Source organism: Carcharhinus amblyrhynchos, chromosome 6, assembly GCF_965287045.1.
Source record: "Carcharhinus amblyrhynchos chromosome 6, sCarAmb.v2.hapA, whole genome shotgun sequence".
Classification (NCBI taxonomy): Eukaryota; Metazoa; Chordata; class Chondrichthyes; order Carcharhiniformes; family Carcharhinidae; genus Carcharhinus; species Carcharhinus amblyrhynchos.
Genome location: NC_137329.1, coordinates 24,201,470 through 24,217,537, shown reverse-complemented (window position 1 = coordinate 24,217,537; position 16,068 = coordinate 24,201,470). Strand labels below are relative to the sequence as shown.

General features: G+C 46.3%; 1 protein-coding gene across 13 annotated transcripts in view; it reads right to left on the bottom strand.

Moving 5' to 3' along the window:
• ppfibp2b (PPFIA binding protein 2b) overlaps positions 1-16,068 on the bottom strand; it is a 280,229-nt gene that overhangs the window by 150,892 nt on the left and 113,269 nt on the right. For 11 of the 13 annotated variants that reach the window (XM_080190031.1, XM_080190030.1, XM_080190033.1 and 8 more), the window contains exon 3: positions 13,926-14,140. In XM_080190031.1, coding sequence (XP_080046157.1) covers positions 13,926-14,140 — 215 coding nt within the window. Of the gene's footprint in view, positions 1-3,212; positions 3,357-3,629; positions 3,741-13,925; positions 14,141-16,068 lie in introns of those variants that run through there. The other 2 variants (XM_080190035.1, XM_080190034.1) reach the window with 2 other exon arrangements.

Below are 16,068 nucleotides of genomic sequence, written 5' to 3'. Positions count from 1 at the left end.
CAGCTGCGGCCTCACCAATGCCCTATACAGCTGCAGCAAGACCTCCCTACTTTTATATTCAATCCCCCTCGCGATGAAGGCCAGCATCCCATTCGCCTTCCTGACCACCTGCTGCACCTGCAAGCTGGGTTTTTGCGACTCATGCACAAGGACCCCGAGGTCCCTCTGCACCGTCGCCTGCTGCAGTTTTTCTCCACGTAAGTAATAATCCTTCCTACCATTATTCCTACCAAAGTGGACCACCTCGCACTTGCCAACATTAAATTCCATTTGCCAGTTCCTGGCCCATTCGCCCAGCCTATCTAGATCCTTCTGCAGACTCTCCACATCCTCCACACAATTTGCCTTTCCACCAATTTTGGTGTCATCAGCAAATTTCGACACCATACACTCGGTTCCCTCCTCCAGATCATCTATATAAATGGTAAATAGCTGAGGCCCCAGCACCGACCCCTGGGGCACTCCACTAGTCACCATCCGCCAATCCGAATAGAACCCATTGACCCCCACTCTCTGCCTCCTATTTGACAACCAATCCTCTATCCATGCTAACACCCTACCCCCAACTCCATGCCCCCGACCTTCTGCAATAACCTCTTGTGAGGTACCTTGTCAAACGCCTTCTGAAAATCAAGACCGACCACATCCACCGGCTCTCCTCTATCCACCGCCCTAGAAACATCCTCATAGAACTCCAGTAAATTTGTCAGACACGACTTCCCTTTAACGAAACCGTGCTGCGTCTGCTCTATCAAGCAGTTCCCCTCAAGATGCCTCGCTATTTCCTCCTTGATGACGGATTCTAACATTTTACCTACAACAGACGTTAAACTAACAGGCCTATAATTCCCCGCCTTTTGCCTGGCACCCTTCTTAAACAACGGCGTAACATTAGCCGTTTTCCAATCTTCCGGCACTTCCCCGGAATCCAGCGACGTCTGGAAAATAACCAAGGCATCCACTATCACCTCCGCCATTTCTTTCAGGACCCTTGGATGCATTCCATCCGGTCCCGGGGACTTGTCCACAATCAGCCCCTCCAGTCTGTCGAGCACCTCCTCTCTAGTAAACACTTTGAAAGCATTCCTTCTGGTCGTATCACAGCTTGGTATGGCTCCTGCTCTGCCCAAGACTGCAAGAAATTACAAAGCGCATGAACGAAGCCCAGTCCATCACTCAAACCAGCTTCCCATCCACTGACTCTGTCTACACTTCCTGCTGCCTCAGAAAAGCAGCCAGCATAAACATGCATCTGGACATACCCTCTTCCCCCTTCTTCCATCAGAAGAAAGATAGTAAAATCTGAGAACGAGTACCAATCAAGTTAAAACAGCTTCTTCCCTGCTGTATCAGACTTCTGAACAGGCCTACGTCACATTAAGTTGCTCTTTCTCTACATCCGAGCTATGACTATAACACCACATTCTGCACTCTCCCCTTCTCTTTGTACGGTATGCTTCGTCTGTATAGCGCACAAGAAATGATACTTTTCACTGCATACTAATACATGTACCAAGTGTAGTGTGTCAAAATTTGCAGATGACACTAAGATGAGTGGCAGAGCAAAGTGTACAGAGAATGCTGAAAGTCTGCAAAGAGATAGAGGTAGTCTGAGTGAGTGGGAGAAGGTCTGGCAGATGGAGTATAATGTTGGTAAATGTGAGGTCATTTTGTAGGAATAACAGCAAAGTGGACCATTATTTAAATGATAAAAAATTGCAGCATGCAGCTGCACAGAATGACCTGTATCCTTGCGCAAGAATCACAAGGAGTTGGTTTGCAGATGCAGCAGGTAATTAAGAAGGCAAATGGAATTTTGTCCTTCATTGCGAGAGGGATGGAGTTTAAAAACAGCGAGATTAAGTTGCAGCTGTATAAGGTGCTGGTGAGGCCACACCTGGAGTACGGTAGAGAGTTTTGGTTTCCTTACTTGAGAAAGGATATACTGGCACTGGAGGAGGTGCAGAGGAGATTCACTAGGTCGATTCTGGGGTTGAGAGGGTTGGCTTATGAGGAGAGACTGAGTGGACTGGGGCTATACTCATTGGAATTCAGAAGAATGAGGGCGATCTTATAGAAACACATAAGATTATGAAGGGAATAGATACGATAGAAGCAGGGAACTAGGGGGGGGGCATGGCCTCAAAATAAGGGGAAGCAGATTTACGACGGAGTTGAGGAGGAGCTTCTTCACACAAAGGGTTGTGAATCTGTGGAACTCCCTGACCACTGAAGCAATTGAGGCGACCTCACTGAATGTTTTTAAGGCAAGGATAGATAAATTTTTGAGCCGTAAATGAATTAAGGGTTATGGTGAGCAGGTGGGTAAGTGGAATTGAGTCCACAAAAAGATCAGCCATGATCTTACTGAATGGCGGAACAGGCTCGAGGGGCCAGATGGCCTACTCCTGCTCCTAGTTTTTAATGTTCTTATGTGACAATAGTAAATCAAATCAAAAAGAATGGCCTCCCTCTGCAATGTAGGGATTCTATGGTCTTCTTGCATCTTTCCATACTTGGGAGTGACAGTAATGGTTGAAGCTGCACTCTTCAACAACAGGAGACAGGGGCTAATCCCAGACTTAATTGAATAACAGCCCTAGATACATGCACCTGTTAGTTACATTAGATTTTCCTTCTGTCTGCATGTCGGTTGGTCTCCACAGAGTCACACAGTCTTGAAGACACAGAAAGTGGCCATTCAGCCCATGGCGTCCATACTATATCACCTTTGGGTTGTCACAATATTTAACAGGGGGAGCATTCGCAGTAAGGCTTAGATTACTTCACATTTTGGTTCACAAAGTTAACCTTTCGACTTCCAACATCAACGTGTACAACACCTTTAAAAATAGTTTGACCCCAGAGGGTTGTTATCAACAAACCCTGTCACTGAGCGAAACAAGACATCAGGACAGGCGGTCAAAGGATAGGCCAAGGAAGAGGAGAGTGTGAAGCGGAGGAAATCCGGGAGGGAATTCCAAAACTGAGGGCAGGACAGCAGAGGCACAGCCAACAGTGCCGGACGATTAAAATTGGGGAAGTGCAGGCGGTCGGAATCGGACGAGCATAGAGAAGGGACAAGCAGAGAAGCAGTGCCGGAGGAGATTAGAAGTTTAATCAATGTTGTCCTGCGACACAAATAGATTTACTATTTTTTTTGAAGAAAATAGAACAATGCATCTCTTTAAACAAAAAAAATCACTGTTTACCTTACTCATGGTGCATCCATCCTCTGGGCAGATTCACGGTTTTTAACTCTTGCCATGATACCTATCCCTTTCAATTCAAGTTGTTTTTAAAAGCAACAAAAGTCTGTCTTACATCCCAGTGGGAGGAAAAAATAACAACCTCTCAATTTGACTAAGTGAATCCAGTGGCATCTCTGAATATCAAAGGCATTTTATTAAAAAAAACATCTGGCACAGAATGAAGGATCTTTAAACGGTAACAGCTGTCTGGATCATCAGACACACACACACACACACAGACAGACCCACGTCAACTGAATACAGCCTGCTAGCTCTCCTCAGGTCAAAACAAAATTCTTAAGAGCAAAACAGATCATTAAACAGAAAGCGACACAGAGAGGAAAAGAAATCTTGCTCTTGATCTCCTCCGGGACTTACCCCTCACGAGATGGAGCTTTCAATGCTCACATTGTTCCTGGTGGGACTAAGCTTGAGCTTGCTTAGGACTAAGGAGTAAAACAGGAAGTAATTGTAGTCTTGCACCAGGCAGACGGACTGCGTTGGCTTTATACAACTTCCAAATATTTCCTCCCCGCCTGAAAACTGCTACGTGTGAAGGCTGCTACCAGCAACGCACCTCGATCTAAAAAATGCAACACTTCCCATTCGTTCAGGAAGAAAATTATAAAATAAAAACTATTTTCACAGTAAATGCAAAGAAAAATCACAGAATTCTAAGGTGGCCATTCAGCCCATTGTGTCTGTGCCAGCTCTTTGAAAGAGTCAAATGAGTCCCACTGCCCCCCCCCCCCCACCCATCCTGCCAACATCTCTGCTAATTTTTCCTCGTCAAGTATTTATCCAATTAAGCTACGATCAAATCTGCTGTCACCGCCCTTTTAGGCAGTATATACCAGATCACAACCACTCATGGTGCAAATAAACTCTCTCCCCCTCTGATTATTCTATCAATTATCTTGTATCCTCTGGTTACTGTCCCTTCTGTAAGTGGAAACAGTTTCTCCTTACTTATTCTTACTAAAACCCCTCATGATTATCTCCACTTGATCTTGCCCGTTCTAAGGTAATCAATATCAACCTTCCCCATTTCCCCACAACAACTAAAGACCCACGTCCCTGCTATCACTCCAGTCTATCTCCACTGCACACCCCCCCACCCCCCCCCCCCCAACTCTCAAGGCTGGGCATCCTTCCTGAAGCGTGCTGCCCAGCAGAGACCTGGCCAGCATTTTATAAAGCTTTAACCCAACCTACATAAAAGCAAAAGACATTGGAAATCCAAAACAAAAACAGAAAATGCTGGATAAACTCAGTAGGTCTGACAGCATTTGTGGAGAGAGAATAACACAGTTAATGCTGAATCCACAGAACCGAAAAGGGATAGAAATGTGATGAATTATAGACTTGGAAAGAAAAGGGTCAGTGATGGGAACCATGGACTCAAAACATCAACTGTGTTTTTCTCTTCAAAGATACTGCCAGACCTGCTGAGTTTATCCAGTACTTTGTTTTGATTTATAACCTGTTTTTGAGCACTTTGCTGAATGTTTGAATAACTTTTTTGTTTCGGTCTTCACGGAGGAGGACGTGAATAATTTGCCGGGTGTTAGCGATGGAAAGGTGGTAGGAGTGGAGGGTCTCAATGACATTATTGTTAGAGAGGCGGTGCTCGGCAGACTGGAGGGACTGATTGTGGACAAGTCCCCAGGACCGGATGGAATGCATCCGAGGGTTCTGAAAGAAATGGCAGAGGTGATAGTGGATGCCTTGGTGGTTATTTTCCAAACGTTGCTGGATTCCGGGGAAGTGCCGGAAGATTGGAAAACGGCTAATGTTACGCCGTTGTTTAACAAGGGTGGCAGGCAAAAGCAGGGAATTATAGGCCGGTTAGTTTAATGTCTGTTGTAGGTAAAATGTTAGAATCCGTCATCAAGGAGGAAATAGCGAGGCATCTTGAGGGGAATTGCTTGATAGAGCAGACGCAGCACGGTTTCGTTAAGGGGAAGTCGTGTCTGACAAATTTATTGGAGTTCTATGAGGATATGTCTAGGGCGGTGGATAGAGGAGAGCCGGTGGATGTGCTCTTTCTTGATTTTCAGAAGACATTTGACAAGGTACCTCACAAGAGGTTATTGCAGAAGGTAAGGGGGCATGGAGTTGGGGGTAGGGTGTTAGCATGGATAGAGGATTGGCTGTCAAATAGGAGGCAGAGAGTGGGGGTTAATGGGTGCTATTCGGATTGGCGGTTGGTGACTAGTGGAGTGCCCCAGGGGTCGGTGCTGGGGCCTCAGCTATTTACCATTTATATAAATGATCTGGAGGAGGGAACCGAGTGTATGGTGTCGAAATTTGCTGATGACACCAAGATTGGTGGAACGGCAAATTGCGCGGAGGGTGTGGAGAGTCTGCAGAAGGATCTAGCTAGGCTGGGCGAATGGGCCAGGAACTGGCAAATGGAATTTAATGTTGGCAAGTGCGAGGTGGTCCACTTTGGTAGGAATAATGGTAGGAAGGACTATTACTTACGTGGCGAAACACTGCAGCATGCGACGGTGCAGAGGGACCTCGGGGTCCTTGTGCATGAGTCGCAAAAACCCAGCCTGCAGGTGCAGGAGGTGGTCAGGAAGGAGAATGGGATGCTGGCCTTCATAGCGAGGGGAATTGAATATAAAAGCAGGGAGGTCTTGCTGCAGCTGTATAGGGCACTGGTGAGGCCGCAGCTGGAGTACTGTGTGCAGTTTTGGTCGCCGCACTTACGCAAGGATATTTTGGCCTTGGAGGGAGTGCAGAGGAGGTTTACTAGGCTGATTCCGGAGTTGAGGGGGTTGAGCTATGAGCAGAGGCTGAATAAACTAGGCTTGTACTCGTTAGAGTTTAGGAGAATGAGGGGAGATCTCATTGAGACGTATATGATGATGAATGGGATGGATAGGATAGAGGTGGAGAGACTCTTCCTGCTCAGAAAGGACAGTAGAACTAGGGGGCACAGCCTCAAGATAAAGGGGGGGGGCGGTTTAGAACGGAGTTGAGGAGGAACTTCTTCACTCAAAGGGTGGTGAATCTCTGGAATTCTCTGCCCGTTGAAGTGGTGGAGGCTACCTCGCTAGATATTTTTAAGACGCGGGTTGATGGGTTTTTGATAAGAGAGGGGATTAAGGGTTATGGGGAGAGGGCGGGAATGTGGAACTGAGCCACGACAGATCAGCCATGATCTTATTGAATGGCGGGGCAGGCTCGAAGGGCTAGTTGGCCTACTCCTGCTCCTATTTCTTATGTTCTTATGTTAAGTTTTGCCACTTCTACCACCTTTAGAATAAAATTGTTTTAGTCTATAAACTGCCCTGTTGTAATCTCCAATGTTTTACTATAGATATAATTTTGAGTTCAGCAGAAAAAATTCAAACATTTTCTGTGTTCATTTTCACCTGCATCTCAGGCACCATCATTTTGGTGAAGGTGGACAAGTGGGGAGGTGATGGCCTAGTGGTATTATTGTACTCTATGAATCCAGAAACTCAGCTAATGGTCTGGGGACCCAGGTTTGAATCCCACCACGGCAAATGGTGAAATTTGAATTCAATAAAAAAAATCTGGAATTAAGAATTTATTGATTTGCATTGTTGTTTATCATAAAAACCCATCTGGATTCACTCATGTCCTTTAGGGAAGGAAATCTGCTTTCCTTATCGGGTTTGGCCTACATGTGAGTTCAGAGCAACCTGGCTGACTCTCAATTGCCCTTTGAAAAGGCAATAGCAAGCCACTCAGTTCAAGGGCAAGTAGGGATGGGCATTCGGTAACGCCCATGTCCCATTAATGAATAAGATAAAGGACCATTATCAAGCAAAATTTGATATCCAGCCACACTGGGCAATAGATATAGGACACGTGACTAAAATCTTGTGTTTCAAGAGATTGGTTTTAAGAAGCAACTTAAATTCAGAGATGTGTGCAGTGAGGCAGAGAGGTTGAGGGAGGGAATACCAGAACTGGGGCCCACGTAGGGAACTCCAGAGCCACAGCAGTGTTGTTGACTATCAACTGTCCTCCAAGAGCCAACTAGTGGTGGGCAGCTGGCCAGCCAGAGATGCCTATGTGCCACAAATGAATTAAAAAAAAACAGAATTCAGATGGGCACTTACAATTGGCATTCGACTTCTTATATGTATAAGTGGTTCTAAGCCATGTTTGCAAAAACAAATTTGAATTGAGTGGATCAGTGACCTTGCAAATTTTTATTAAATATGTTTCTGTGGGCAGAGGAGGATGAGTTGTGTCCCCAACTTAACAGCACTTGTGATTGAGCTTTTGGTACAATGGGTCAGTGATGGTGACGAGATAGTCACATGTATCATGATGTACTAGTGACATCAGCAGTAATGTGCTGTAGACTCTGTAGAACTCAGGATATAGGCTGCACACAACAGAGATGGGCTTACCTAATAGTTGATCATGTATATATTGTCAATAAATAGTTCTGAAATAATCCACCTGAGTCAGGCTAGAGTTACTCAAAAGTAGAGGGAACCGTTCCTGATATAGATGAGGCCACAAGACCAAACCATGAAACAGAGCTTTCTACCGCTTGTCACTCTTTCACCCCTGTCCTCTTTGCACTCCTCCAAACACAATCTGGCCTCCCACCTTCCATCCTACAATCAAGTCCCATTCACCTATCACCTCTGTGCTCACTGACCTACATTGATTTTCGGTCAAACGATACCTTGAATCTAATACTTACACCTTTGTTTCCAAATCCCTCTGTTGCCTCAGCCCTCCCTGTCTCTACAATCTCTTCCAGCTCTATAACTCTTCAAGATCTTTGCACTCCTAAACTATTGCAAATCCCCAATTTGAATTGTCCCACTATTAGCAGCCGTGTATTACAGTCCTAAATGAAGGACTACAGTCCTAAATGAAGCCAGAGCCAATCCTTACTCTGTTCAGATTTATCCATGCAGTGAAACATTGTAAGTATCCTTCAGGTACCATGACCTAAGAGGGCGTTGGTGACCACGGATGGATTAGTCCATGCTTGGCAAAATACTACGGTGGTTTGCTGTCGCCTTCTTCAGTATCGCAAACCAGAAAACTTTCCCATTCTTTGCCGCCTACTATCAGGCATTCTGGAAGGATTTATAGTCTGATAACCAACCGTTTTGCTAGGTTATGAACGCACATCCTGTGAACATAAAGTCCCAAAATGGGACTTGAACCTAGATCCTATGGCCCCCAACTATCATTGCACCATAAAGTCCTCTGCTATTATAAGCATATACCTCCAAATTCAACCCTCACACCAGTGCCAGTGTCTCTTTAGTATGTGCTCAAGTAACAAGTCAGTCAATACTCTCCACCTGCATAAAGTTAACTACAAGTGATACGCAATTAAAATAGTGACTCCAGCTTGAGAACCTCTTTCCTAAAACTCCCTGCTTTATTTTCCTCCTTAAAATCTACCTTTTTGACCAGATTTTTGGTCATCTGTCCTAATATTTTCTTGAGAGACTCGGTGTCAGATATGTTCGTCTCTGAAGCAGTTTGGGACGCTTTCCCATGTTAAAATGCTGTATAAATACAAGTTGATGATGTGTACTGCCCAACCTCCATTCTAGAAAAGCACTTGGGCAGCTCATGGAGACCTGACAGGTGTAGTCAGCTCGTGTTCAAAAGCAATGATTAATAAGGCCCAAGGCCAAATTTCAGACACCATGGTTGGAGCTATCACTGTTCAAAGCACCAGCTGGAGAGCTGAAAACTGGACGCAACCAACTTTCCAACATCTTCAAGGGAAAAGAGGAAGGTAAAACCCAATAGGTGCGTGAAGAGTTTTGCTGAGGTTGTGGTTAAGGCATATTTATTGAGCACAAATCGTGCTTTATTCTCCGCCTGGTCCACACCATCGATTGGTTCAGAGCAAACATTTAGAGTAAGGATTGGCTCTGGCTTCATCATTCAGGAGTGTAATACACGGCTGCTAATAGTGGGACAATTCAAATTGGGTTTTGCCATAGTCTAGGAGTGCAAGGATCTTGAAGAGTTATGGTGCTGGAGGAGTTTGTAGAGACAGGGAGGGCTGAGGCAACAAACATTTAGGTGCCATTTTTAGCACCCTACACTCCAACTAAATACATGACTTACCATGAAACTGAAAGATTTGTAACATAGTTTGGCAGCAAGGTTAGGCAAGGTTGTGCTGCAAAGCAATTTAACTCAACAAAGGTTATGAAACTGAGACACACACACTCTCATAGTGTTATGGAATGCCATATGTAATTGGACCCCAGAGGCACAAAGGGTAAACACAAGTGTGCTAGAAATGAACAGACAAAATAAACAGCTACAGAATGAGCCAGATCTCAGGATTATATTTCTCGTGTGGAATTTAACCATTTGTTTAACAAATGGAGGAAAAGACGACCTCAGTAAGGGTTATCAATTCTGATTGGGGGTCATCCTGAAGTTCTCACTCATCTCCAACTACCCAGTACCCACAACTCGTCCCCTTCCTCACTGGTCGTCAGCTGACACACCCATCATTCTGGACTCCCTAAAGAGCATCTTAACTAGGCCGACCTGTGCCCATAAACCCACACATTTACCATGGCTAATCTATCAAACTGACACATCTTTAGACACTGAGGTGGTGGTGGTGGCGGCGCAGTGGTATTGTCACTGGACTAGTAATCCAGAGACTCTGGGGGGACCCAGGTTCGAATCCCACCACGGAAGATGAGGAAACTTGAATTCAATTAAAAAAACCTGGAGTGAAAAGTCTACTGATAACCATGAAACCATTGTCGTAAAAAAACCCATCAGGTGCACTAATGTACTTTAGGGAAGGAAATCAGTCGTTCATACCTGGTCTGGCCTACATGTGACTCCAGACCCACAACAACGTGGTTGACTCTTAAAATCCACTCTAAAATGGCCCAGAAAGCCAGTCAATTCAAGGGTGATTAGACATGGGCAAAAAATGCTGGCCCAGCCAGGGACACCTACATTCCATGAATGAATAAAAAAGGGGCAATTTAGATGGCGAATCCACCTAACCAGCATGTCTTTTGGATTGTAGGAGGAAACCGGAGCACCCAAAGGAAATCCAGACAGACACTTGGAAAACAGGTAAACTCCACACAAATGGACCGTCACCCAAGGCTGGAATGGAACCCAGGTCCCTGGCATTGTGAGGCAGCAGTCCCAGTGTGCCACCATGCCACCCCACCACCTCACCTTCACACCCCATGTCAAATGAATCTGCTTCCCAACTTTTTGATGTCAAAAAATCATCCGGCCAATTTTTCCACCTCCAACTATTTTGGTTTTTAAAAATGAATGAAACGTCTCACAGAATGAAAACACGATGCACCTATTTTTTTTGGAAGGCCCGCATAGTTTTTCTCTCAATTTTCTACTGTCCACAGCCCTGTCCCAAAGGTTCCTGGAAACTCCAGGCCAAACCTGTGGGGTTGGCAACTGTTATTTAACATCCCGGTTTAGTTCCTTTACTGACACATAAATCATATTAAACAAGTGTATTGTGTGTGTTTACTGTTACGTGCTTCTTGTGCGGATCTCCGAAGCTTTGCTTATGGAAACTGTCAGTGGGTGATGTATTTACAAGACTCGAAGGTTGGGTTTACATTAGATGCCTTGGAAACCCACATCAGGGCTTCAGGATTCTTAAAACTAAACCAAAACTCTACTGCCCATATCTTAACTCACATCAAGTCATGTTCACTCATCATCCTGAATGATTGCTGATCTACATTGGATTCTGGGCAGGCCCACATTTAATAAAAAGACAGTTTCATTGCTTGAGTGCATCACCGTCAAGGCCAGAATTTATTGCCCATCCCTAATTGCCCTCAAAGAGGTAATGGTGAACCACCTTCTTGAACTGTTGAAGTCTATCTGCTGTTGACACACCTACTTTAGTTAGGGAGGGAGTCCCAGGATTTCAATCCAGCAACAGTAAAGGAATGGCGATGTAATTCCAAGGCAGGATAGTGTGTGGCTTAGAGGGAACTTGCAGGTATTGGTGTTCCCAAGCATCTCATCCTTCTAGCACTGTGTCAATGCTACATTGGATAGTATCCTTAGGTGTGAAGATGGGTCTTAGTCTCCACTAGGGCTGTGTGGCGGTCACTTTTGCCAATACCATCATGCATCTGTGACAGATTGGTGGGGGGTAAGGCAAAGTATATTTTTTCCTCTTGTTGGTCTCTTTATTCACAACCACAGGCCCGAAGATTCTTAGTCAGTACTCAACCGGTTTGGTCAGTAATGGTGCTACTGAGCAACTTGGTGATGGGCTTCATGTCCTCCACCAGAATATATTCTGCACCCTAGCCATTATCAGTGCTCCCTCCCGGTGGTGTTCAACATGGAAGAGACCCAACTCAAGCATGGGAAGGACAGTAGGTGGTAAACAGCAGAGTTTCCTTGCCCGTGTTTGACCCGATGCCATGAGACTTCATGGGGTCCAGAATTGATGTTGAGGACTCCCCAGGCAACTCCCTCCCCACTGTGTTGTCAGGTCTGGCGTTTCAGTTATCAAAGCAGGAAATACTTCATAAATCAGCAATATGCCGTCGCAACAAAAACAGAAAATGCAGGAGAAACTCAGCAGGTCAGACAGCATCTGTGGAGAGAGAAGAGAGCCAACGTTTCAAGTCTGGATGACCCTTTGACAGAGCTGCTCTGGTGAAGGTCATCCAGACTCAAAACATTGGCTCTATTCTCTCTCCACACACGCCGTCAGACCTGCTGAGTTTCTCCAGCATTTTCTGTTTTTGTTTCAGATTCCAGCATCCGCAGTATTTTGCCTTTATCCTAATGCATCAGCTATGTTCTGTAGCATTTGAGCTGTAATATTGTCCACCATTTTCCTGTTGGGGCAACGGTCCTGGGACATGGGGCACAGTTGCGTCCTGAGCTCACGCTTGCCAGCAGCTTGACTGACTGTACACATTTACGGGAGGCAGCTAATTAAAAGACTGCCTCTGCCATCCTATTAAGGACGCCAGGCAGGATTGTCAGGTGAGGCGCCCCAGAGGTTCCGGCAGGAGAAGTGGGCCCCTGCTGAGGCAGAGAGGTGAGCGCACGGGTATCACGGGTTTGGAGACGCTCTTGGCTCCAAACTTGAGAAAGAAGACAAAGCTGATATGACTATCAGTGTAGAGGGAGAATTCGACCACAGGATTGATTTGGGCCGGAGCTGTGGGCATTTGCTTCCTGGCAGCTCCTTCATCAGGGCCTAGAGCCACTGGTTCCAACTTACTCCCAGGGGGTAGGCCCACCATGGGAAGACTGCAGAACTGCCAGGCTTGGTATTCAGTCGCAGGGCACCAGACAATCCTGACAGCAAGAAACTGCCGCCACCTTTGGAAAGTAGTCCCTACATAGAGTCAAGGTACAAGATTGAATGGTGAGTCAGCAATGGGCCAAAAAACCTATTCCTCCTCTTATCTGTTACATTCATAGAATCCCTAGTGCAGGAGGAGGCCATTCAGCCCATCAACTCTGCACTGACCACAATCCCACCCAAGCCCTATTCCCGCAATCCCAAATACTTACCCTGCTAATCCCCCTGACACTACGGTGTAATTCAACATGGCCAGTCAACCTAACCCACACACAGCTTTGGACTTTAGGAGGAAACTGGAGCACCCGTGGGAAACCCTCACAGACACGAGGAAAAAGTACAAACTCCACACAGTCACCCGAGGCTGGAACTGAACCTGGGTCTCTGGCGCTATGAGGCGGCAGTGCTAACTACTGCGCCACCTATGTTCATACTTTTGAATTCATTATCCTAATTGGTTGCCTGTATCTGTGGAGTGAGCTGCTGAATTTGTTCCCAGCTCTCCTCAGGAAACTCAGGATGCGAGGTTTAGAACTTCCAGGTTTCCCCCCCTACCTCCAAACTGACCTGAGGGGAGCTGGGAAAACCCAGCCTTGTTAACTCTCCTTCTCACTCCTGCTGAACATTTCCTGCCTTTATTTCAAAACTCCACTATGGAATCCACAACAGTGTGACACTCCCTCAGTACGGCACGGAGCATTAGCTCATGTATGAATTGTTTTGGTCCCCTTAACTGAGGGGAGATACACCAACGTTGGAGGCACTCCAGAGAAGGTTCGCTTGATTGACCTTGGACAAGGAGGAATTTAATTATGAGGTGGGGTTAAGTGACCCATTATATCATTGGCGTATAGAAGAATGAGACCTTATTGAGATATATAGGATGTGAGAGAACCTAGGATCAAAAGGCACAATCTCAGAGCGAGGGGGTGCCCATTTAAGACAAAGAGGAGGAGGAATTTCTTCTCTCAGAGGGTAGTGAATCTGTGGCATTCTCTACCATAGAGATCTAGAGAGGCTGAGTGAGTTGTAAAGTGTTCAAAGTTGAGATAAACAGATTTGTTATCAGAAAGAGAATCAAGGCTTATTGGGGTAAGGCGGGAAAGTAGACTTGAGTATTATCATACCAGTCAATCGTGGTCTTTCTGAATAGTGGGGCAGACTCGATGGGCTGACTGGCCTACTTCTTATGGTTGTGTGTGTTGAGTGGGGCTTGAACCCACAACTGTCCAATCCAAGAGGCAAGAGTGTGACCTTTGGGCTGATCAAAATGACAAGAGACTATCTCTCTTGCAGTGCCATTTTTAAGATGCCTACTGTGTGAACGCTACACTTCGTGTACTCACAGGGAACTTATCCAGCCACTTCGCAACGGTTTGCAGAGTGGCAGCAGGGATCTGGTTCCGTACTTCCTCCTTCTCGTGCTCGCTTCCCAGCATTTCCAATCCAATCCGCAAATCCTCCACAAGCTGCAGAATCTGCAGTGACCTCAGGTAGGTTGGTGGGATTGGCGAGGCAATATCAAAGATTCCATTTGAATATTCTGCTGCAGCCTTGGAACCTGCCGAAGGAAAGCAAACATCAAAAAACTTCTCATTTCAAATCATTCATCGCCCTTTTACCTTTTCCTCCGGTTTCCTCCCACAGTCCAAAGATGTGCAGGTTAGAACATAAGAACATAAGAAATAGGAGGAGTAGGCCATCTAGCCCCTCGAGCCTGCCCCGCCATTCAATAAGATCATGGCTGATCTGTCGTGGCTCAGTTCCACATTCCCGCCTTCTCCCCATAACCCTTAATCCCCTCGCCTATCGAAAACCCATCAACCCGCGTCTTAAAAATATTTAGCGAGGTAGCCTCCACCACTTCAACAGGCAGAGAATTCCAGAGATTCACCACCCTTTGAGTGAAGAAGTTCCTCCTCAACTCTGTTCTAAACCGCTCCTCCCCCCTTTACCTTGAGGCTGTGCCCCCTGGTCCTACTATCCATTCTGAGCGGGAAGAGTCTCTCCACCTCTATCCTATCCATCCCGTTCATCATCTTATACGTCTCAATGAGATTTCCCCTCATTCTTCTAAGCTCTAACGAGTACAAGCCTAGTTTATTCAGCCTCTCCTCATAGCTCAACCCCCTCAACTCCGGCATCAGTCTAGTAAACCTCCTCTGCACTCCCTCCGAGGCCAAAATATCCTTGCGTAAGTACGACGCCCAAAACTGCACACAGTACTCCAGCTGCGGCCTCACCAATGCCCTATACAGCCGCAGCAAGACCTCCCTACTTTTATATTCAATCCCCCTCGCTATGAAGGCCAGCATCCCATTCGCCTTCCTGACCACCTGCTGCACCTGCAAGCTGGGTTTTTGCGACTCATGCACAAGGACCCCAAGGTCCCTCTGCACCGTCGCATGCTGCAGTTTTTCTCCACGTAAGTAATAATCCTTCCTACCAAAGTGGACCACCTCGCACTTGCCAACATTAAATTCCATTTGCCAGTTCCTGGCCCATTCGCCCAGCCTATCTAGATCCTTCTGCAGACTCTCCACACCCTCCGCACAATTTGCCGTTCCACCAATCTTGGTGTCATCAGCAAATTTCGACACCCTACACTCGGTTCCCTCCTCCAGATCATCTATATAAATGGTAAATAGCTGAGGCCCCAGCACCGACCCCTGGGGCACTCCACTAGTCACCATCCGCCAATCTGAGTAGCACCCATTGACCCCCACTCTCTGCCTCCTATTTGACAACCAATCCTCTATCCACGCTAACACCCTACCCCCAACTCCATGTCCCCTCACCTTCTGCAATAACCTCTTGTGAGGTACCTTGTCAAACGCCTTCTGAAAATCAAGACAGACCACATCCACCGGCTCTCCTCTATCCACCGCCCTAGACACGTCCTCATAGAACTCCAGTAAATTTGTCAGACACAACTTCCCTTTAACGAAACCGTGCTGCGTCTGCTCTAACAAGCAATTCCTCTCAAGATGCCTCGCTATTTCCTCCTTGATGACGGATTCTAACATTTTACCTACAACAGACGTTAAACTAGCCGGCCTATAATTCCCTGCCTTTTGCCTGGCACCCTTCTTAAACAATGGCGTAACATTAGCTGCTTTCCAATCTTCCGGCACTTCCCCGGAATCCAGCGACGTCTGGAAAATAACCACCAAGGCATCCACTATCACCTCCGCCATTTCTTTCAGAACCCTCGGATGCATTCCATCCGGTCCTGGCGACTTGTCCACAATCAGCCCCTCCAGTCTGTCGAGCACCACCTCTCTAGTAACAGTAATGTCATGAAGACCCTCCAGTCCTACCACCTTTCCATCTCTAACACCCGGCAAATTATTCACGTCCTCCTCCGTGAAGACAGAAACAAAAAAATTATTCAGGACCTCAGCCATATCCCCATCCCCTATCACTAAGTCCCCCTTCTCATCCTCTAAGGGACCAACGTTCACCCTAGCCAGCCTCTTCCTTTTTATA